Raw genomic sequence first — 24,576 nt, 5'->3', positions numbered from 1 at the left:
TAGCAGTGTGATTAGGGTTAATTAACAAACAATTTGGTTAAATACAGAGGAAGTTCCATTCCCGTCGCCTGTGACAAAACATACAGAGCACAATGGAATGGCATATAAGAGTATCCTTTCAACAACAATCTTTTGTCTGCTATACATAGATTGGCAGGCAATATTGTGGTAAACAATGTCAATGTTTATGGGGCCCAAAATAGACCCAGGAGGCATATCTCTATAGTGACCACAAACAAAGAAGGGTGACTTCACTTCAATCATATAGCTACTTGTTAGGCAATCTTGGAACCATTTGCCATAATTTTAATCCGTCCCGATGGAGGCCATTCCGTTTAATAAAATGGAGTGGTCGATCATATCGGAAGCCTCTGATAGGTCGGTGAAAAGGACGACACATTTCTGACCTTCATCGGCTTGATTTACGATGTCATTGGTGATGAGATGGTCCTACGGTCGGCACTGAACGCAGATTGATTGAGGGCTCAAAATGCTATTCAATGACAGGCACATGTGTAGCTGTTGATTTACCGGTGATCCCGGCACCTAAACAGGAGAGTTTGCAGTCATTTACCTCTACCTACTGTACTTTAAACAGTGGTAAAACATGTGCAGCTTTCCAGACTTTTGGAGAAATCATAGTTCAATGCCTGAAGAAGGGCCGGAGGGACCGAAACGTTGCCTTAATAAATGTAAAACTCATGTACCGAGCAGATACTCAGTGTGCGGGCTTTCTTCTTATCATCGGAAAAGTCCTAGTTAAAAAAAGAAGGCAATTACCGTAATTAGAATTGTGCATTTTTATTGTGTTTGTTTTAGTTGTTTGTGAAGTATCTGTCGAGTAGGGGTGCGGCATTGCTTCAGGTTTAGATTGGCCGGTAGAGCAGCTGGAGGTGAATCGCAAGGTTCCCGGTTCTTCAGTTATTTAAAAAAAAAAATGTTGTCTCCACCAGACCGAAGGCATGGGGAGAGAGTATGTTTTGCACTCCGTCCGTGTGTGTGTCTGTCAGTCCGTGTGTGTGTGTCTGTCCGTCCGTGTGTGTCTGTCCGTCAACAATGAACCTCTGCCCAAATTGAACGGCCTGACCGACTTTTGTAAAACAAATCTCTATAAGTCATGTGCTCAAGACGGATCGGTCTGATATTTCATATTCCATCCTAATTGGCTAACATTGGCTTTCAAAGTTTGCAGGACTGGCCTGTTTTGAACAAAAAGCCTCAAATCATGAACGCAGCGTGCATTTTACGTGAAATCTTTCACGCACTTTCCTACTAGGGCTGAGGAATATATCCCACCCTTTTCACATTGGCCTGTTATAGCGCCACCAACAGGTGGATTTCTGCAAAACACATTTTTGGAACAAAATGCTTCAAATCATCCAATAGCCATTTAAGGCATAAGAACAAATGGGACCCTTTTCACATTGGCCTATTATAGCACCACCAGGAGGCCACAACCTGACCTGCCCTGGTGGAGACCTGTGCCCCGAGGGGCACTTTTTCTAGTTTACCCTTTTTTTTGCCTCGATTAGCTCCCGCGGCTAGCATCCATAGGCCTCTCATTGTAGAAACAGTGTACATGATAATCCGCGGTACACGTGCACGTGTACATGGTTATTAGTCTTATTTATGCTATGGGGACGATGGTCCGTATGCTCCCTAGGCTTACACTACAGAAACAACACTACATCACTTCCCGGCACGGGCGGAAGTGACCTGTCTTCTTATGCTTATTTTGCGGACACTGGCGACACATTCTGGCCTGGAGGGCAGCCATCCTAACCATTAGGAGCAGTGGGTTCCATTAATACAGCACTCCAGGGAGCAGTTAAGGATTTAATGTCTTGCTCAGTGAAACCTTGACGCATTGACTAGGCGAGCCGAGGGTCGAATTGGCAATACCAAGGAAACTATGCAGGCCGCCCTGCTATGGGATGACAACTGGGTCTAGCTGATCCTCCCCTGTGGATTTATTTCCATTCATGGGGAGTAACCCAATACCATAGTTTACGTAAATTCTTCGAAGGAGAAAGGAGCTAAAACCTGGGCTCCTGCTAATAGACCTGGACCTGGTTCTCAACTTGTTTAAACACACACACACACACACACACACACACACACACACACACACACACACACACACACACACACACACACACACACACACACACACACACACACACACACACACACACACACACACATATATATATCAATTGTTGATGAAATTGGCAGTATATTTAGTCTTAGTTTGAGATAGGTGAGAGGAGAGGAGGCTCTACGTCTCGGTGAGGGCTCCTCATTGGCAGGTATAGAGACAACACAGAAATGTGTGTGGGAGAGGAGTTCTGAGGAAAAAGGGCTTCAAATAATAATAATAATAATAATTGTACTCTTGAGAAGGAGTACAAGTGAACCCGGAAGGGTTCGTTTGACCACGTGCTTTTGACCAGATGAAGAGCCTTGGCTCGAAACGGAGCATATGAGTTTTGGAGCATATGAGTGTGCGGATTCCCTTCTCTTTTCATATGTCACTTTTTGAACCCAGCACCTCCACAAAGTGATGTGCGTATTTTACTATAGTTGCTACACGTGCAAGTGCAAATGTATAAATTAACACTGAGGATTTGCAGGTGTCATTTTGCGGAGATTGCATGGCAGGTGGAATGGAGCCCTATTGGCCCAGGATTAATGTGATGTGGTGGGGTGATGGTGAGCGATTGATTACCCTGCATTTAGCCGGGATAATTATAGGAGCCACAACGACAGGTTGCAGCGGATATACACAGATTAAGAGTTCATCAGCTTTGTCACTCCCTTTAGTAGTGCAAAAAATATTAAGAAAGCCTGCAGGCAGATGAGGGATGGTGCTAATGGCTTTAACCCATTTTGGGCGGGAACCCCTTTTGGTGTTTTAAGCGTTACGTTATACTTTAGCTATTGAAAAATAGCACATCTGCAAGCTCATAGCGCGCCACTCGGTGGCGCGCTATGAGCTTGTAGATCTGCTATTTTTGAAAAATCGTGAAAATGAGGCACAAATCTTTGAACATATGCTTTCAGAGCGAACGTTTTTAACTCAAATCTTTGCTTCCGGGGGGGTTCCTGGAATAACATTTTCAGATGGGGGTCGGTGGCCAATTACACACAGAGAAGTCTTGGGCTATTTCTATGAACACCTTGCTGGGTTAATTTCGTTCAGCCATTATTCTGGTTTATTTGGTTACTGTAAACACACTGCTGGGTTGTTCTGTCTACCCATCACCCTGGGTAACCCCTGGGTCAAAGCGCTTCAACACCTGCCTGGGTTATTTTAACCCAGAGGTTGCTGGGTTAATTTCGTTCAGCCATTATTCTGGTTTATTTGGTTAATGTAAACACACTGCTGGGTTGTTCTGTCTACCCATCACCCTGGGTAACCCCTGGGTCAAAGCGCTGGGTTATTTTAACCCAGAGGTTGGCTTTATTGATTTTCCCACTTGATTGATTGATTGATTGAAATATTTATTAACAGTTTGCAGAATTACAGTACATTTCAAGCACAAACTCAATACAAAGGCTGTTAAGTGTGTGAGTGGACGACGACGGGGGGGGTGGGGGGTCTCAAGGTTCGGGGACCCCCAGGGACCCCCCAGGGACCCCCCACAAGGTAACTTAAGGCACTTCTGGTTGTCGGGTTGAGATATAACCTACATATTCTGATTCAGCGCCATTGGTTTAGTGGGGGTAGAAGGAGTTTTGGAGAAAAATGACTAAAATTCGAGAAAATATGAATTTTTTTAACTTTCAAACAGCAATTTGACCCATTTCTAAGTCTTCTAGACAGTTAAAACTAACACCATTAGATTTCCCTTACTTGACATAGGGGGGGAAGTGTATTTAGAGGAATCCTTACAAAATTGGATTTTTAGTGGCCTCCAACGCGTTAAAATCAATTAAAAATCCAAAATTTGTCCGTTTGTTTTGAGCAGGCAAATTTCTTCTTCGTCTCATCAAGCTGAATCCATTGAACTTGGTCATGAGTCTCTACGACACTTCTAACTATTAAAGGTCACGCCCATGACCCCTGTGCGGCGTCGAGCCCCTTTTAAGCTATAGACGACAGGGAAAAACCAATTTTTCTAAAACAAAGGGTGTCTATCCATGTCTGAAGCACGGGGAATCCAATGGAATTGGTTTCAAGTCTCTACGACACTTCTAAATATTTTAGATATTTTTTTAGACACGTTTTTTGGACCCCACAAACACAAATATTTTTTATTTTTTATAAAAACTACTTATTCTGACTCACTTTTTCATGCTGGATTTAATAGAATTGGTCCCGTTGAAAAGAAATGTTCTGTTATTTTTCTAGCCTCTCTAAGGCCACTAAGTCAAAAACCATTAGATATTAGAGGCCCATATTTTAGTATGTTCTATAGCTTGTCAGGACGAACAATCTGATATGTGTTTCTCCACACACGGTCATGTGGTTCTGAAAACTAGGGTTAGACTTTGAGGCGCGATAGCTCCTCCCACAAAGGTCGAAAATGGGCGTGCCTTACATCCACGCATAGCTATCGATTTGACGAACGCGCCAATATGTGTCTCCCCGCACACGGACCTGTGGTTCTCAAAATTAGGGTTAGCATTTCACCATTCAATACACTCTAAGGTTTACCATGTCTATAAAGCTTGTGGATTACAGGTCAGAGTTGGAGAACTCTTGCTACGGGTGTCGCACGAGAAGGGCGGACCTATCGGAGCGTAGATCTTGGAGAGCTGTACGCGCCCATGTGAATTACTTGGCTGACGGACCTATCGTTCCTGAGCTATCGCGCATTGAAAACTAACCCTAACGCTAGCCAATTAAGAGAACCGTAAGTCCGTGTGCTGGGAAACACATATCAGCGTGTTCAGCTTGTCGTGCTGAGTCCGAAAATGGTCTCACTTTTTTCCAGACGTGTTTCGAGGGCAAGGGACCGATAGTAGGCGTTTACACCCACTTCCTGACATTGTAGAGAGATGAGACCACAACCGTTGGAATCGGGTCGAAAAAGTAAGTGATACATACCCCTTGATTATTTTAAAACATTTGAAATATATCGTTTCTGGGTGCATTTGTGACACTGGGTGCATTTGTGTCCAAAACGGTTGAGAAATTAAAGAGTTACCATGTGGGGGTCCCTGGGGGTCCCCAGGGGTCCCCGAACCTTGAGACCCCCAAAAACGCCCCCAGGGGGGTGACACGACTCCAACAAACCCACCCCTGTGCAAAACGGTTGAGAAATGAAAGAGCTACCATGTGGGGGTCCCTGGGGGTCCCCAGGGGTCCCCGAACCTTGAGACCCCCAAAAACACCCCCAGTGGGGTGACACGATTGGATATGTACTGTAATTCTGCAAACTGTTAATAAAACAATCAATTGATTAATTGCAAAAGGAAACAAATTAACAGCCTGAACAGAAAAACACATTTGTGACATTTGCCAGTGGGACTGTGTGTGTACCTTTAAGTTCCCAGTATGCCACTCGCGCGCGCTTTGGGATTTTCTGTTTATTAGATCTAAAAGCTTTTCTTCAATATAGCTGTTGTCTGAGGAGGCAATATAACTCTGTTTTGTACTTTCTACGTCACTTCCCAGCACCCGCGCGGCGCGCGCACACAACACACGTGACACACACACACACACACACACACACACACGTTACAGAAAAGCGCGGGCTGACTCGGCTGAGCAGTGAACAAACCACCAACAACAACAACAGAGTTCAGCTCAGTTCACCCGACCGGCGTTTATCCATCGTGAGTTTTCTTTTTATTACTTGTATTAAACTACTATGAGGCCTAGCTTTGCTTTAGCCTCCATGTTGGCAAAACAGAAACGAGACGTCATGGGATAACTATCATAGCATATGATAGTTATGATTCATAGGCTACTATGAGCAGAGGGGCTAATGGCTAGCATGGTTAGCATGGTGTTATCCTCGGTGACCGGCAGTGTTGACAACATAGCATGCATGGTTAGCATGTTGCATGCATGAGAAACAGGGACAATACACCGTGAATGATTACATTGACTTCATGTAAAGATAGTTATTTCGTCTGCTTTATACTGCTTTTACTATATACGGCTATATTTTTGTATTCTACCGGCAGTTAGCCTCGGTGACAGGCAGCGTTGTGCCTAAACATAGCATGGTTAGCATGTTGCATGCATGAGAACAGGGACAATACACCGTGAATGATTACATTGACTTCATGTAAAGATAGTTATTTCGTCTGCTTTATACTGCTTTTACTATATACGGCTATATTTTTGTATTCTACCGGCAGTTAGCCTCGGTGACAGGCAGCGTTGTGCCTAAACTAGAATAGGCTTTGCAAGCTAGAACCAATTTCGATAGTTATTTGTTTTTGAAGTGCAAACGCAGGTTGCCTCATCACAAATTATTACTACATTCGCTAAGTTTACAATAAATGTCAAGTCATTCTGTTTTCTAATTTAGATAATCTGATTTCATTCTAGTCATGGAGTTTCACCATGGACAGTTTTGTTGCAGAGATGCTGACTGCATGGCAACTCTCTAATTTAATTGAGACATTTAAAGGTAAATACATTTTTATTGAGGCAATGTTGTACTATAAACTATTTTGATATATTTTAAGGAAGCCATATCCAGTTTGTTACTAAATCCACACCATTTGTTGCTAAAAAACAAAATTGCAGATTTACAAGCTCACAACAGATTGCATTGTGAGCTTGTAGATATTTCTGGCTGCTAATCCTCCCAAAAATGTGGACGACTATGTAAAAAAAAAAAAAAAATCATTGTTTTTATATGGACATAGTGTTGGGTGCTGGCACATATGCACACATGGCATCAACGCATGGTGCTGTGTGCTGTCACACTATACACTCTGTCTTTCTTTTATCTGTATTGTATTGTATTGCATTGTACTGTATGTGTCATTGCATGTTTAGTTTTACTACCATTTTAAGAGCCTGCTCAGGGACTACAGATGTAAATTAGCTTATGGCCAACTCTGGCACATTTACATGGAAGTGAAAACTGAAAGCACTGCTGCTGATTACTTATACTGATTACTTACTACTTACTTACATGTGGCTAGACAAATTTAGGACATTTGTGATGGCATTGCCTGATCCCGCAACTGTGAATACAGTTGACGGAAGTTGGCTCTGTCTCATCTGTATGTTTTAAGAAGTCTTTGGAATAGAGCGTCGCAGTCCCGCCCCTTACCATGGCCCAGGAAATGATTCTCCGTTCATTTTCCTCATAGATGTTTCAGAAAGTATTTATTTAAAGACGTTTACGCCGCGGACAAAGCCAACTCTTGTCGTGACAAATCATGACAACAAACCTTTCGGGCCAAACAAAGAATTAGAAAGTAGAAAAAACCGCAGGTTACAACACTTTGTTGTTTTTCTTCTATGTAATTATTTGTGTGTTATGATTTGTCACGACTCGAGTTGGCTTCGTACGACGCTTAAAAGGTCTTTAAAGACTGTCTATGGGAAAAATGCATTGGGATTCATTTCCTGGTCCATGGTAAGGGACTGCGACGCTCTATAGTCCATTAATTTAACTATGATTCTCTACAGATTAACACACCAAGTTTTGCAGAGGGTTCTCAAGGTGCTTCTGTGGCACCGGCACCAGCACCAGTGGAAGAATCCACATTCAGAATCCACAACGGCACCAATGTAGGAATCGACAATCTACAACCAACCTGTGTGTTGAACCTGCAGCTGGTACCAACATTTGTAAGTTGTTGGGGTCGCTGTTCTACACAAGTCACACAGGATTCAGTTGCATATTTGGCCACTCTGGCACGGTTTTTATTTCACAGAAAAGGTAGAGACAAGGGGGGGGCAGCAAGGAGGAGCAGCGGACCAGCGGATGACCAGCCGAGGACCGTATCAGGTAAGTGGGTTTCTTTTATGGTTTTCCTTCCCTCCCCTCTAGGACAGCCTTGCTATTCCAGGTTTGCATAATGTGCAGCCTTGCCATTCCAGCCAAGGCGGGGTTTTGCATAATATGCCAAATCAAATGCAACTAAATAATAATGTATTTTCTTACAGGGGGGAGGAGGAGCGTCTACCGGTAAGTAGGACTCATGCCAGGGCTTCTCATCGAACACAGGTGGGGGTTATAGGGAAAGTTCAGTGCCATAGCCTCAGAGCCCAACGGTGTCATACATCCAGTATTGGAACGGCCTGTGAGGTAAGAGAATACACATTACTACCTTATCATCATCATCATCATACTGCTATTTAGAGAGGGGGGGAATATGGGTCTGTCTTACCGTGCGCCGTAGGTACTGTATGCGTGCTTCCCCGGGAGAGTTGTGAGATTGAGAGAGGCAGGGGATTATATACTACCTGGGCGTTGGCCCGCAGGTGTCAGGTAATCTGGTAGATGAATAGGCGGCGTGGGAAGTACCGCCCATTCTGTATGATTCCAAGCTGACAGCGCGTCAGCCCACCTCCCTCCCTCTTAAGTATTGACTAAAAAAATCCCAGTGAAAATGCAAAAAAAGAAACTTAAAAAAAGAGAACTTAAAAAAACATTTTATAATATTATTATTTTTAATTTTACAGTACCACACAGTTCTTGTTGTCCTAGTCTAGTCTTTGTCTTTTTTCTATGCCCTTTCTCTTGTCTTTCTTTTCTTTCTGCAGACTGCACTCCTGAGCCAGTGTAACTCCTGAACCTAAACATTTGAGAAAGAAAAAAGTCCTCAAAAGAATTTGGCAGTTTTTCATTGTGATTCATTATGTTTTATAGTCAATACGCCAGATTCTGCAAGACACACTTCAGGGGAGGGAAATACTACGGAGTTTGGATGTACAGAGCTCCATCAACACCAAGCAGAGAAAGTCCCTAGCGAGACTTCTTGTAGCTCACCTGATTTCCACCCATGGTGAAACGTGAGTGAGCTGTATATGAATTGTTCTGTGAACATACACTTTTATACATTATGTTATTGAATCGTATATTTGACAATGATAACCGTCTCATCTTTACACTCTTCTTTGACAAACTTCAACCGTCTATTTTAACAGGCCAAACAGAGACATCAAGAAAGTCCTTGCCATGGCATTGGTGCATGACTTTCCCTGTCTTCTAGCTGCTACAGGCAGTGGCTATGTAAGTTAATCCGTCAGCACACAAAACAGAACACACACACCTACCAAGTTTTTCCTAGTACACAGTCCCGCACACATTTGTGGACTGCTCATCAAAATCCCATGTAACCTTCTTCATGGTTTATGCCAATTTAAGATGAATAAAATCTGTTTTACAGGGAGCTTGGTACGCAGTTGCTCGAAAAAATAAACCTGCTACAGGTTTCCTGGAGGAGCGCTTAAGGAACATAAGGAAGCGCATCAGAAAACAGAGACTGCTTGCACACGCCCATGAGCATCAGGAGGAACAGACCGTCCCTGGTGTACCAGGTAATATTAATAACCATGTAAAGTATTCCCAGCAGGCCAGAATGGACAAATGCAAGTGATTATATAGACTTCTGAACAGACCTTATACACTGATGTGATGTAAACACAGGTGCTGCTATAATTAATCTGATGACCCCTGTACTACATTCAACAGAACCCGATGTGTCCTGTGAAAAACTGAAAGAAATGGTGGAATGGCTGAAGAACAATAGATTTCCAGTGTCTCAAGTTGAGGAGTACATGAAACAGACAGCTATACAAAGAGGCAGGTGGATTAGGGATGCCCCGAGGAGCGTCCAGGAAGTCTTGACGGAGTTCCCTAGGCTTGTAGATCCCGGCATGGTAAGAAATTATTTGAACTGTTGAAGTCTGTTTAACCACTCCTACAGTATATACTTTGTAGAGTCTGCCTGGGATCTATACTTGGTCCACTCCCTCTACACCTGCCGAATATTTGCAATATAAATGTGCATCACAGCATGACACATTGTGAACTTGTTTCACTGAATGTTCACCTATTTTTCCATTATGACCTGACCAGAAGTATGCTATAAGTTTAATTTGGTTAAGTAATAATACACAATCTAAGAATCATAGTATTTAGGTCACAGGACGGGTGTTGACAATCACAAACATTGACTGACTCTTACCCCTAACCCCTTTCCAGGTACAGTACAAGTCCATATCATTTCTTTAAACACTCTTGTACTATTGTTTTTCCAAAATGTATCAGATATCACAAGACTTCCAGCAGCTTTATCCAGAGGCGGGGGCGAAACTGTTCGAGAACTGGCCTAGTATGAGTGACCGAATCCTTGAAATGGCCCAGCGAGAGGGTAAACTGCCCCCAGTGTATGATGACATGACACCAGGTAAGCCATTTCTTGCTTTGTTACGAACTCTCACACAGGTTTGGGGTCCTTACGAATTGTAACGATTGCGGTTCATTAACTGTCTCATTCCTTAATTGTGCCCTTTAATGATTCCTATAGTGGGTTCCAAATGAATTTTAACAGGTCTGTAACTCTTGTGTACAAATATAACTATTTGTACACTGATGGAACGTTTCAGGTCCATTTGGTTCCATTTGTACACACACTGAGTTATGGTTGTCCTTGAAATTGAAATAGTTTAAGAACCAACAGTATTGCAATTGTACAGCAGACGGACGTGAAGTCCACATACCAGCTCTGACAATGTGATTACAATCTGGTTCCTCTTATTCCTCCGATTCCGAATCTCAACCCTACGTGTGTACACACACACAGACAGATGTGTTTTAGCACATCTACAAGCTTGCATCACGTCCCAATGAGACTCGTGAGTTTGTAGATCTGCTATTTTTGAGGCGCTAGCCCCTCCTATGCCCAGCTTTGTGTCTGTGTGTACCCCAAATCTGTGATGTGACTATAAAGATTCTGATTAGATGTCACATCTAACATGTCATCAACATTCAACACAAGGGCATAAAATATTGCTTCAGAAATGTCTCTTTATATTATTGGCATACTATTTAGATATTGATGTTAATATGTGTTCTTCTTATATTGCGTAGAAAGAGCTTTGAAGGTCCTGCCGTGTCTGCTTCCTCCATCGTCCTATAAGATTGGAAGAAAAAGCCACAGACCCACCATCGATGAGTCCTGCAAGGCCTTTATTAACATCCAACCAGTAAGTTTTACTTTGTCTACTTCAAATAACACAGGGAAGCTGGCAGAACCTTCACTAAAACCTGGGACAATGCTCCACACATCCAGACTCTTCTCCCTTCTTGGTCCAAAACTATGTAATGAACTTCCCATTGCAATCAGAACTGCAGACTTGCACCCAACCTTCCACCATTGTCTGAAAACCCACCTCTTCAGACTCCATCTCAGCCCGCACCACTGACCATAGCACTTAAACTAGCTTCGACGACCTTGCAGGCTTATGTAAAGGCTAATTGTGTAATTGTAGATGGGTTGTTATGTAGACAAATGCCAGGTCATTATTGATCTGGCATTCTAGTGTCTATGTTGTGTTTCAATGTATGGATATTCTTCTGTTAGACGACAGATGTTAATCTCTTATACTTATGATCCTAGATGAGTATTTCTATGTTTTTGATGTATTACCTTGTATTGTCCTCGCTTGCTGTAAATCACTTAAATTGTAATAATGTTGGGTGTTTCAGTGTTACTATTAGCATTTTCATATCTCTCTCTCTCTCTTTCGGTCTCTGTCTCTCTCTCTCTCTCTCTCTCTCTCTCTCTCAACAGGTGGGGACCAACATGGTGCAGTATCTCGAGACAGCAGATCCTTTACCGCACATTTTGTGTCTTGGCGATGAGAAGACCATAAGCCAGGCCTTCGCCATTGTGTCGGACAACGCAATCGAAACGGACACTTTGTTGGGTGCTGTAGACCTTTGTTTTAAGGCTTACTATGTGTTTCAAATGCATTACACAGTGAAGTGTCGCCCCACCTGGGAGTTTATCCAAAATGCCATGTATGACATTGCTGGACAGGAGTCCTCAATTGTGAAATTTTTGAGGACATCAATTGCAGCCTAGTGTTATGTTTTCGTTTATTTTTTATTTTTTTGTATTGGGGAATTTGAGCATCAGGGAAATAAATTGTATGAAAAATAAATTAGAAAAGCAATTAAAAAAACGGGGCAGGGCAGCAAATGTATATCTAAATACTAATTTGGGCAACTAAAAACAGTCTGGGGTACTGAAAAGCAGGTTAAACATCCCTTTAATTTATTTTAATTGTATTTACCTCATTGTGTTTATTTGATTGAATATACTTTATTTATTTAATATACTTTATTTGTATTTATTTAATATACTTTATTTGTATTTATTTAATATACTTTATTTTTTATTTAGCTTGTTCATTTAATTGTTCCTGTTCGTTTAGCTCTTTTTTTGTAACTGAGGGAAATTAATGGAGGGTGTGCTCATGCACACACACACTCTCTGTGGATGTGTTTTTATTCATTCAGAATGGTCTCGATTCTGGAGACAATGGTGGCGGGTTATGAAAAGTGTTCAAATGTGATCTTTGTACATACCCTATTGTGCTGAATATAAGACCAAAATTCGGCACAATACGGTAACATGTTTTATTTTCTTGTAACAAGTTGCACAAATAGTTGATCTGCATGCTGGCTGTCGTACGCCTGGGAGGTTTTCTACCGTTACCTCATTACCAAAAACGTGTTTTTAGTGAAAGGCCGGAATGCCAGGGATGTGTTTACGTGTTTTGTGTTTTTATTCATTCAGAATGGTCTCGGTTCTAGAGACAATGGTGGTGGGTTATGGAATGTGTTCAAATGTGATCTTTGTACATACCTAGGGTATGTACAAAGATCACATTTGAACACATTCCATAACCCACCACCATTGTGAACTGAATGAATAAAAACACAAACACATCCCTGGCATTCCGGCCTTTAACTAAAAACACGTTTTTGGTAATGAGGTAACAGTAGAAAACCTCCCAGGCGTACGACAGCCAGCTTGCAGATCAACTATTTGTGCAACTTGTTACAAGAAAATAAAACATGTTACTGTATTGTGCCGAATAAGACCACCCCCATTGTTCAAGACTCATTTGTGGAAAAAGAACATTGAATGTCAAAATAATTGGTCTTATATTCAGCACAATACGGCCTATTGTGCTGAATTTAAGACCACATTTTTTCTCTCCAATGGAAATATCTAAAAAACAGGGATGTATTGTAATCAGGGATTAGAACATTTGACATTCAATGTTCTTTTTCCACAAATTAGTCTTGAAAAATGGGGGTGGTCTTATTCGGCACAATACGGTAACATGTTTTGGTTTTTTTTGTAACAAGTTGCACAAATAGTCAGTGCAAGCTGACTATGTCATGCAGTTTTGGCTGTCGTACACCTGGGAGGTTTTCTACTGTTGCCTCATTACCAAAAACGTGTTTTTATTGAAAGGCTGGAATGCCAGGGATGTTTTTACGTGTTTTGGGTTTTTATTCATTCAGAATGGTCTCTAGTCTGTACTGGAGACAATGGTGGCGGGTTATGAAAAATGTTTCATATCGTTGCTGTCCGGAGGAAACCTCATAACTCAATTTATTTTACTTTTCATAACTAAGTGCTATTGAACACCCTAAAAGTAGTAAAAAAAACGCATTGGACAAAACCCAATTCCATTGGACCCTCAAACTGTCTGCTAAAACGGCTAACTCCACCACCTCGCTTTGTCATGCAAGTAATTGACAATATCTAAAGTCACAACACCCACTTTGATGAGGCAGTATTGCATCGTTTAAAAATATGAGGTTTTCTTCATTTCCTGAAAAATGAGTTTGGAGTTGGGGTTTCCTCCGGACAGCAACGATATGTGAAATTGCTTTATATATTTTATGACATTTCTGAAAAAAGCACTACGTCTGTAATCCACTTAACCCTTAGAGCCAATGTCCAGGCTCTGCCATGAGCCAATTGATTGCCATGGCCGGCACATGCTGGTCTAGTAGACGGCAAAGTCGTACTATATTTCTGACCCCCTCGGGGGTGTGTGTCATGTAGTCTGGTGGACACTGTAAAGTGTAAAATAATTAATGGAGATTGTTCAAAATAACAAATAAATAATTTGTATACATTCATGGTTTGGAAATAATGTTACACTATTATTATTATTATTAATTTAAATCACTAACTTGGGTTAAATGAACAACCCAGTGTATGGTTTATATGTAACCCAGTGATATGGTTGATTTCAATCACTAACTTGGGTTAAATGAACAACCCAGTGTATGGTTTATATGTACCCAGTGATATGGTTAATTTCAATCACTAACTTGGGTTAAATGAACAACCCAGTGTATGGTTTATATGTAACCCAGTGATATGGTTAATTTCAATCACTAACTTGGGTTAAATGAACAACCCAGTGTATGGTTTATATGTAACCCAGTGATATGGTTAATTTCAATCACTAACTTGGGTTAAATGAACAACCCAGTGTATGGTTTATATGTAACCCAGTGATATGGTTAATTTCAATCACTAACTTGGGTTAAATTAACAACCCAGTGTATGGTTTATATTTAACCCAGCGATATGGTTGATTTCAATCACTAACTTGGGTTAAATGAACAACCCAGTGTATGGTTTATATTTAACCCAGCGATATGGTTAAATGAACAACCCAGTGTATGGTTTATATGCAACCCAGTGATATAGTTAATTTCAATCACTACATTGGGTTAAATAAACAACCCAACACATGAGTTGAAATGATCCAACTCAGCACATGGGCTAAGCTAACCCAGCATGTGTGTGGTCCAAAACGAAACCAGGGGCTGGGTTAAGGTTGGGCTATTTTTTAACCCAGTAGTTCTAAGTGTGTACATATCATTTTTGGGGTCCTTGACATGAAATATGGAGCACCACTGATACAGAAACATGAGGTATTTCAGAAAACTGTCAGTATTTAGAAGACATTCTTTAAATGTCGACGTCAGGTCTAAATGGGTTAATGTGCACATACACAAGCACATTTGACACTTACAGTTGAAATATGATGATAGGTTATGCAGCCTTACAGGAGAAGAGAGGAGCACTTGACCTAGCCTGGCAGACATGCAGCCTTACAGGAGAAGAGAGGAGCACTTGACCTAGCCTGGCAGACATGCAGCCTTACAGGAGAAGAGAGGAGCACTTGACCTAGCCTGGCAGACGACCATGCAGTCTCATGCAAAAGTGAACACTTTCCCTCCCATTAACTCCTATAGTGCCATTGCCGAAGATTATTGTCAATTGAAGCCTAATTTTGATACTGACGCTTAACGCCATTGCCGAAGATTAATGGCAATTGCGCTTTTATAGTGCATTCGATCGATCAAGCCATAATGCTACTTACGTTAGCCGGTTAGCTAGCTCTGTTGTTAGCACAGCACTGGATCGTCCATTTTAGTCGCCATAATAATCCATTCTATCCGTTTCTTTCAATCGCCTGTATCTCCTATTCCTTGTCCCAGATGGCATTTGTCAAAACAGCATTTCTTTGACGGCACAGAGCCGGCGATGTGGAGCTCTCCAGTGCACCGGCATAGATCGATCATTTTTCAATAAATGCTAGCGGAGTAAGAGTTAACAATTTTCCCGAGTTAATTGATGTAGAACAGCTTCCCTCCCAATCACGAGTTCCACGAGTTATGTTTTCGTTGTTTAATTTGCGTTTTAAGACTTTTCCATCGCACAGAGTGGGATATGTGACGTGTTCGGATGACGTCACTGCATGGAAAAAGTTCAGTCGCACTGGCTTGCAAAGGCTTCTGGGAAATTGAGGCCCAATGCATTCCTATTGCAATGGCGGCGCGCGGCGTGATCGTTCCTCCTTCGCTCTTTGTTATTGATCGGCAGTTATTTTTCAACACGACGACAAAGGATCACACCATTTCAAGGCGGATTCCAAACTGTTAAAAACGTCATTTTGATACAATGTTATATAATAACAAGCTTGTAGGTCTGCTATTTTTGAAAAATCGAAGAAACACTGAGACTTTCTCACTGCAAGTCGCTGTGGTTGAAGAGCGTCTGCTAAATGCCTGAATTGTAGGAGAGGAGAGGAGACAGCAGAAACTAGGAGATAAATGCAAGGGAGAGGAGGAGGTGGTGTGAGGCAGTATACCGCCGCTAGGCATATGCACAGTATTGTACTGCACGTACAGGGCAACACGCCGATCCTCATAATAATAATTTTCTCTGCGGATCCGCACGCGTGCCCATGTGGATCTGCTTAGAGCTGAGGCAGCCCCTCTGTACCGCAAGGTCTAAGTGAGTTTAAGCAAGAACCAACATTAGGACAAACCAAAGTTATCAAATGGTGAAAGTAGCCGTTTGCGAGGAAACGCAATGGCAGCGCTCTTGTCGGCACAACACATATCGTGTGTACCAAATGGCCAGCGACGTCCCTGGTGTGAGGAGATCTGAGAGGTGTTTTCAGGAGGTCACAGGGGAGTCCCAGCCGGAGGAGCTAAAGGAGAGCTGCACCTGTGGCCTCCTGTCCTGGCATCTGTTTATGGCTCCTGCTTACCTACTTAATATGGACACCATGCATGTTTACGGCTCCTGTATGCCTGCTTAATATGGAGACCATGCATGCAGGGTGAAACAAAGTCACGCACGCACGCACGCACACGCACGCACACACACACACACACACACACACACACAACCGACTTTAGACACAAACTAAAAACATGCTATGAAATGTGCTGTGGACGGGGGGGATCATTTAATTGACGGACTATACAGCGGAGCAGAGCATTACCTCACAACGGGGATGCTTCTAGACCCAAACCTTTTCATGTCAAGGACCCCCACAATGATACTCATTAGCCCGCGGACCCCCATTTGAAAATGTTTGGCAAGGACCCCCACTAAAAGAAGATTTTTGCGGCTCTAGCAGTGATTTTCAACCATTTTGATTTCAAGGACCCCCAGGTTTGACCTGAATTAGTCTACAGACCCCGATTTAATGGCATTTCTATCTCTGGTATGGAACCAAATGGACCCTAACGTGTCCATTTGGGTTCTATTTGTACACTCTCAGGAGTTACAGACCCATAAGTGTCCATTTGGTCCCAACTATCGTTTAGCTGGGGACCCCCTGGAACTCCGTCAAGGACCCCTGGGGGTCACCGGACCTCACTTTGGGAACCACTGTTCCAGACGGTGGATATCAGAGAGGCCATTGTGAATCAATAAAGACCTAGACATACGAAACATGTCAATGCCAGCGAGCGCCATTGGGGGAAAGTTGAAACACGGAGTGTTTCTAAGCCGTTAAGATTTCCAGACAGTGTCGGGAGGGAGTTGACTGGAAGAACAGCATGCAGGGGGGAGGGGGGGGGGGGCTCTTGAACCGTTGAAGGTCATGGAAGGTTTTTCAGTGTGCTGTGTGTTGTTGTGGTTCCTTTGTGCCCTGTGGTAATCAACAGCGTCTACCGCGGCCGTGAATTCACCCACGCCATCTGCAGGGACGGTGTTCGGTGGTAGAGTTCAGTTCAGTCCGTGTTTGACACGGTTGAGCTCCTGTAGCACCGAGGTCACTTTGCAACGTGACCGCTCAAGTGCGTGGCAGAACTTTTTTAGCCTGCGTCGATTGGTCGTTGATCGGCCCCCCCCCCCCCCTGGGCATTTCACAGTGGTGGAAAGTAACTAAGTTCACAGAGAAGATTGTGTGCATCTATAAAGTAACTAGCCCAAGTACATTTACGTCAGTACAATTTTTAGGTATTTCCAATTTCCAATACTTTCACGTCTACTCTTGTAGAAGAAAATACATTTACTATAGTGAGAACAGAAAAGTCACTAATATAGAGCCATGGGGGACTCCAGTAAACACTAATTATGCTAATGACGTGCATACACGTCTTTAGAATCAAAACCACGTGCCTTGGACGTGTATAGGCATGTTTAGTTTTTTTATTGATATATAACTTGATATCATAACTCTAGGGCAATGTTCTATCTTCATTTCTGACTTCAGGAAGCATCTCTTTTGGAATATTAACGCATCTAGAGAGACTTTAGATGTACCAGCGTGAGGTAAGAACGGAAGATCATGCCTCCCGGTTTCGGGGGGTAACGGAAGGCGGTAAAATCTGCCTCATCTGCTGGCACTCTAGTGACATTATTTTGAAGAATTCCCCGGCAAATATAGTGTGAAGAGAGGTTTAACTGTTCAAGTGTGCACTTGCACCCGCTTCGAATGGTATCAACCGACAATTTCCAGTAGGTTAATTATCGAGCCGATCTTATCGACCTACTGCATGTAGTCTGGGAGCCTACTGGCTGCGATTGGCATTGATGAAACGGAAACTACGATTAAGGTTGGGACCGCGCTGCTACGTGAGTTAGCAACTCTAAGGATAGACTTGAGCACCATGGCCAGCTCCAGAACTCTAAGGATAGACTTGAGCACCATGGCCAGCTCCAGAACTCTAAGGATAGACTTGAGCACCATGGCCAGCTCCAGAACTCTAAGGATAGACTTGAGCACCATGGCCAGCTCCAGAACTCTAAGGATAGACTTGAGCACCATGGCCAGCTCCAGAACTCTAAGGATAGACTTGAGCACCATGGCCAGCTCCAGAACTCTAAGGATAGACTTGAGCACCATGGCCAGCTCCAGAACTCTAAGGATAGACTTGAGCACCATGGCCAGCTCCAGAAGTCTAAGGATAGACTTGAGCACCATGGCCAGCTCCAGAACTCTAAGGATAGACTTGAGCACCATGGCCAGCTCCAGAACTCTGAGGATAGACTTGAGCACCATGGCCAGCTCCAGAACTCTGAGGATAGACTTGAGCACCATGGCCAGCTCCAGCACTCTAAGGATAGACTTGAGCCCCATGGCCAGCTCCAGAACTCTATGGATAGACTTCAGCACCATGGCCAGCTCCAGAACTCTGAGGATAGACTATGCCCTTATTTGCCATTTTTTACTATTCTAAAACATTTTAAAATAGTACAACGTGTCGATGTAGATTGGCTAGTTGAACTAATTTGAAATGTTTTAAAATAGTAAAAAAGGGCAAATAAGTATAGGGATAAGGGGTAAGGGGTGGCGCAAGATGGAGCCCTAAGCGGATGTTCTGGCCCGACACTTCTGCCGATACACTCTGCCTCTCTTCGCAGATGAGTAAGGTGGAGACCGAGGCTAAGCTCATTGAGGGGAGGTACAGCATGTGCCAATTTCCACTCTGAATCAGCTTGATGTGATCACGCGTGCACTCTGATTAGCAAGTGACAACAGCTGTGGCTGAGTTGGTTCTGATCGAGCTGGAAATTTTGAAGGACACTCTTTGTAAAAGTCATGGTTGTCACATTCAACACACGCAGACATCACATACATTTACATATTCATTCATATAAGACAGAGCCCTGCATGAACTATAGGACCTTCACCTGTTGTTCGTCCATAATGATCTCTTGTGTGTGTGTGTGTGTGTGTGTGTGTGTGTGTGTGTGTGTGTGTGTGTGTGTGTGTGTGTGTGTGTGTGTGTGTGTGTGAGCGTGCGCGCGTGCGTGCGTGCGTGCGTGGTGGCAGGTCAGGGGAAGGGGGGCAGACAAAGGTATGACATAGTAGGGCAGATATAGAGCTACAAGGCAACAGATGCCCAATTCACACTGTTCAGACTTTAAGTGGGTGGCCGCATAAAGGCTTAACGACCAAGGTAGCTCAGCTAGACAGCATTGTCAACAGATGAAAACAATGTTGCTCAAACACCAGCTCCTCTGAGTGTGTGTGTGTGTGTGTGTGTGTGTGTGTGTGTGTGTGTGTGTGTGTGTGTGTGTGTGTGTGTGTGTGTGTGTGTGTGTGTGTGTGTGTGTGTGTGTGTGTGCGCGCGCGTGTGCGCGTGCGTGCGCTTGCGTGTGCAAGAAACAAAACTGTATCTCCTCTCTCTCTCTCTAGGTAGTGATCCAATCACAGGGAGGCTGCAGCAATCACAGACCTCTGATTGGTTTTATAATCCTGGCTGTGGATCATAGATGGGAAGTGCGTGTGTGTGTGTGTGTGTGTGTGTGTGTGTGTGTGTGTGTGTGTGTGTGTGTGTGTGTGTGTGTGTGTGTGTGTGTGTGTGTGTGTGTGTGTCGCCGATAGAAGTGGACGTCATCATCGGATTCGATGGACAACCATAAGCAAAAGTAAGCAAGCAAGTGTGTCCAAAGTAGCTAGACTTGGCATATTTTCACACTTATTTTCAGTAGCAAAGCAGTAGAATTAGCTTTAGGCTAATCAGTGAATACAACTGCAGGGAAAAACATGCATTTCAAGAATTCCTTCAGGAAAGCGTGAAGAGTTGGAATGGAACGTCTGTAGCTCAACTGAGTGCCAGAGGTGTGAGGAAAGAATTCAGCCCATAATTCAAACCCTACAGAAGGCTTTTTTTGTCGAAAAGGTTGGTGCTCTAAAACAGTGGTTCCCAAAGTGGGGTCCGGGGACCCCCAGGTGTCCTTGAGGGAGTTCCAGGGAGTCCCCAGCTAAATGATAGTTTGGAACCAAATGGACCCTAACGGGTCTATTTGGTTCCATTTGTACACTCTCAGAGTTAAAGTAAGATGATGTTACAATATAAATTGGGGGTCCCAGAGATAGAAATGCCATTAAATGGGGGTCCGTAGACTAATATTCATGTCAAACTGGGGTTCCTTGAAAATAAAATGGCTGAGGGTCACTGCTAGAGCTGTAAACATCTTCTCTTATGAGGGTTCCTGGCATATATTTTCGAATGGGGGTTCGTGGGTTAATTAGTGGCAATTTGGGGGTCCTTGATATGAAAAAAATTGGGGACCACTGCTCTAAAATAAAGCGTGCATTGTGACTATGATCTGTGCGACCTCTCCTCTCTGTCCAAGGAAAGAGTTCAGCACCAGGGCCAGCTCCAGAACTCTGAGGACATACTTCAGCACCACGGCCAGCTCCAGAACTCTGAGGACAGACTTCAGCACCACGGCCAGCTCCAGAACTCTGAGGACAGACTTCAGCACCATGGCCAGCTCCAGAACTCTGAGGACAGACTTCAGCACCATGGCCAGCTCCAGAACTCTGAGGACAGACTCCAACACCATGGCCAGCTCCAGAACTCTGAGGACAGACTCCAACACCATGGCCAGCTCCAGAACTCTGAGGACATACTTCAGCACCATGGCCAGCTCCAGAACTCTGAGGACAGACTTCAGCACCACGGTCAGCTCACTGAGTGAAGGAGGTACAGTCAAAGATGGTCTATGTATGAAGATGGGCGAACTTCAAGAGGCGAAATGGTACACAAAGCCTACAAATGGTCTCCTAAATATAGTAGGCGTGGTTTGCTTCTGGGTCCAGTATTTAGTTCAGTGACCATGGAGTTAAGGAATGGTTCAGAAGCTGTGTTCACGTTCACTTTCCCCACCTCACGCAGATACGGGAAGTAAAGCAAAGATGGCCTCTCTTGCTAATTTTCCTCCTGGTTACAGTGCACAGCATGTGCCAATTTCCACTCTGAATCAGCTTGATGTGATGGCGGCTGCGTTCTGATTAACAAGTGCCGACACAGCTGCGGCTGAGTTGGTTCTGATTGAGCCTGGTAAATCACGTGAGCGATGCTCTTCCGAATGCGTCATACCGTCACAAGTGTTGCTGCCATTAATTCACTGCACTACTGTGCAAAAGTGTTGATTTTGACAGGAAATTATATGTAGTTTTAGTCATATATGTCATCTGAAATGCGTTGCAGTGCGGCACATTGTCAGCTTGTAGATCGGATATTTTCAGGGTGCAACACCCGAGTGGAACCAAATATAAAACGACTTGTCATTCATTTCTACTGGATCTCTTCTCCACTAGTCACTCCCTAAACATTTTAGTCTAGTCTAGTTTTTATTTGTGATGACATTGTCAGTATATTTACTCTTAGTTTTAGTCAGTTTTAGTTAGCCTAGTTTTTATTTGGTTTTCATTCGTTTTTTTGTCAGTGGAAAAAATGGTAGTCGAGGAACATTGTTTCGTCATAGTTTTCGACAAAATCAACACAGCTGTGCAATGCTAATACACATGGAATATAACTACAGCACAGGGCGGGTCATACTTGTGTGGAAAGGCCAGTTGGGCACCTCCCATGTTGGTGTCAATGAAGTTCTTAATCTCCGAAGTGTTTAGTGTGCAAGTGAGAGGTGGCTCTGACACACCTTCTGACCAGCAATTCAATCCACCAATGCTGGAAGCATCATAATTGATCTCAGGTGTACTTCTGGTTCAGCACAGCAGTGTTTGGAGGATAGCTTCACTGTGGGCACGCCAAGCAAATAGTCTAACAGTTGGAATCACAATGAACAATACCTCCTTCCTCATTGACCTTTACATTGAACCAACATGGATAATGATGTATTCCACTCCAATGATGTATTCCACAATGCACTTCAGATTTTTCAGATTATTCCCTCTCAGTCCATGCTTTGACACCCAGAGCCTGAGAAATCTGTTTGCTGTGGTGAGCCAGCGGATGTGGTTTACTGGCCCAATCTCCAACAGAGCCAGCCTTATAATGAATTGCATTTTTATAGCGCATTTTTATAGCACTTTTCCAAGACTGCAACAACCATTTTATAGCGATAGTGTTGATCAGTCGAGAGATCTTGAATGATCTTAATGCAGATTGATCAGTGGAGGGCCAACAGAGATCCTGGTGAGTTTTTGGTTTGATATCCAACTCTGTATCTGAATAAAGCTTTGCTATTGGTCCAGACAACTTGTTGTCTGACAGACAACCAGTTTTCTGCTGAGTGTGCAACCACACTGTGAACTAATCTGCTCATGGCCCCTCTCCCTCAGCCAAGCAAAAATGACCTTAGCAATCTGCCACATTGCAAAGATGACTACTCTTTAGTTGCTGTTTCTGGGGAAAGATTGAACAGGTTTGCTGCCAGGCTCACTGGCAAGTGGCAACCCTGTATTCTACCCTCATCCTTGCATGAAAGGATTGGTCACTGCTTGTGCCCTCGATCAGCTTCCATCATTAATGGTCAATCTGCCCATCAAAAAGGATGCAGGTGACCACCCCTTCTCCCTGCACTTCTCCTCAGATTCTTCCCCAAAGCTCTCTCATCAACTTCCCCTGTGTTCTCTTGACTTTGTACTTATCAATCTGTAGTTGCCATTGCCATTGTAGTTGCCAAAATTACAATTATGCAAATAGATAGTTAGGTTGATCATAATTGGAAAATGTCTTCAGATTTGTGTTCTACACATCAAAACCTGTTATTTTGAACAGCCTCATTATTTATAAAAGCCTCCTAACTTAATTGCTTTCTTCCAGAACAAAATTGTGAATTAATCAAAATACGTACAATAATCAAATGCAAATTCATTCAAACACACAAAATAGACATCCAAGCCTTTTGATAAAAAACAAACAAGTATGACCCGCCCTACTACAGCAGCCATAATTCGTTCAGGCTGCAGACTTTATTAGGCTATAGATAACTAATCAAAACTCACCCGGCTTTTCACAACAGGACAGGATTAAGGATTTGGGACAACTGAATCTTTTGGGACGTCTGGGCTCCCTTGTGTGCAGTGTGAGTGTGCATGTGCGTGTGCCCATGTGTGTGTGTGTGTGTGTGTGTGTGTGTGTGTGTGTGTGTGTGTGTGTGTGTGTGTGTGTGTGTGTGTGTGTGTGTGTGTGTGCGTGCGTGCGTGCGTGCGTGCGTGCGTGCGTGCGTGCGTGCGTGCGTGCGTGCGTGCGTGCGTGCGTGCGTGCGTGCGTGCGTGCGTGCGTGCGTGCGTGCGCTGCACATGTATGTGTGGTACTGTACATGTGTGGGTAAAATGTGATGCAAGACTTCATGTTGGAGTGGTAACAACTCAATACACACTCAATACTTCATGTGTTATTTATTTTATTTATTTATTTATTTATTTATTTGACAGGGACAATGCTCATTAATCAACATTTCAGTTTTCACTTTCATGTAAATGTGCCAGAGTTAGCCATAAGCTAATTTTCATCTGTAGTCCCTGAGCAGGCTCTTAAAATGGTAGTAAAACTAAACATACAATGACACATATAGTACAATACAGATAAAAGAAGGACAGAATGTATAGTGTGCCAGCACACACACCATGCGTTGATGCCATGTGTGCATGTGCCAGCACCCACCACTATGTCCATACAAAAACACAAAACAATACAGGAACAGATCAACATGGTACAGGGGACAGAACAACTGTGAAGTGGAAAAATGACACCGGTGATGAAAACTAAATAGTGCTGATAGTTACTCATGATTACAGTCTTGATTTGTTTTTAGCCACCTCTTCAGGTTAAATTTGAAGGTCAAATAGTTGGAGGTCTCTCTTATTTCTGTAGGGAGACTGTTCCAGTGATGGGAGGCTCTAACAGAGAAGACTCTTTTACCAAACACACTACGTTTGATTGGCACTTCACAGTCTCCTCTGGTAGTTGCCCTTGTTGTTCTATCACCACTGTCCCTTCGATATATGTACTGTTTCAGTGGTGGAGGTGCAAGTCCATTTAAGATTTTAAAAATGAGACAAGCATCTGAAAAATGTTTGAAGCTGTCAAAAGTAAA

The 24,576-nt window shown here is 43.2% G+C and overlaps 2 protein-coding genes across 2 annotated transcripts in view; one reads left to right on the top strand and one right to left on the bottom strand.

Moving 5' to 3' along the window:
• The window catches only part of LOC306934939 (ephrin type-A receptor 6-like), a gene marked incomplete at its 5' end in the record, with an annotated part of 395,442 nt that overhangs the window by 63,252 nt on the left and 307,614 nt on the right, over positions 1-24,576 (bottom strand). The window lies entirely within an intron of this gene.
• Positions 8,907-12,015, top strand: LOC306935546 (uncharacterized protein; the record flags this gene model as incomplete). The annotated part of the gene is made up of 7 exons (XM_079518647.1): positions 8,907-8,935; positions 9,071-9,155; positions 9,313-9,463; positions 9,618-9,805; positions 10,197-10,335; positions 11,019-11,134; positions 11,722-12,015. The coding sequence occupies exons 2-7, from the start codon at positions 9,102-9,104 to the stop codon at positions 12,013-12,015; spliced, it is 942 nt and encodes a 313-aa protein (XP_079374773.1). The 5' UTR covers positions 8,907-8,935; positions 9,071-9,101.

This window comes from Electrona antarctica, assembly GCF_951216825.1.
Source record: "Electrona antarctica genome assembly, chromosome: 13".
In the NCBI taxonomy this organism is placed as follows: domain Eukaryota; kingdom Metazoa; phylum Chordata; class Actinopteri; order Myctophiformes; family Myctophidae; genus Electrona; species Electrona antarctica.
Note: the sequence above shows the minus strand (reverse complement) of the source record. Positions and strands in the feature narration are given on the sequence as shown.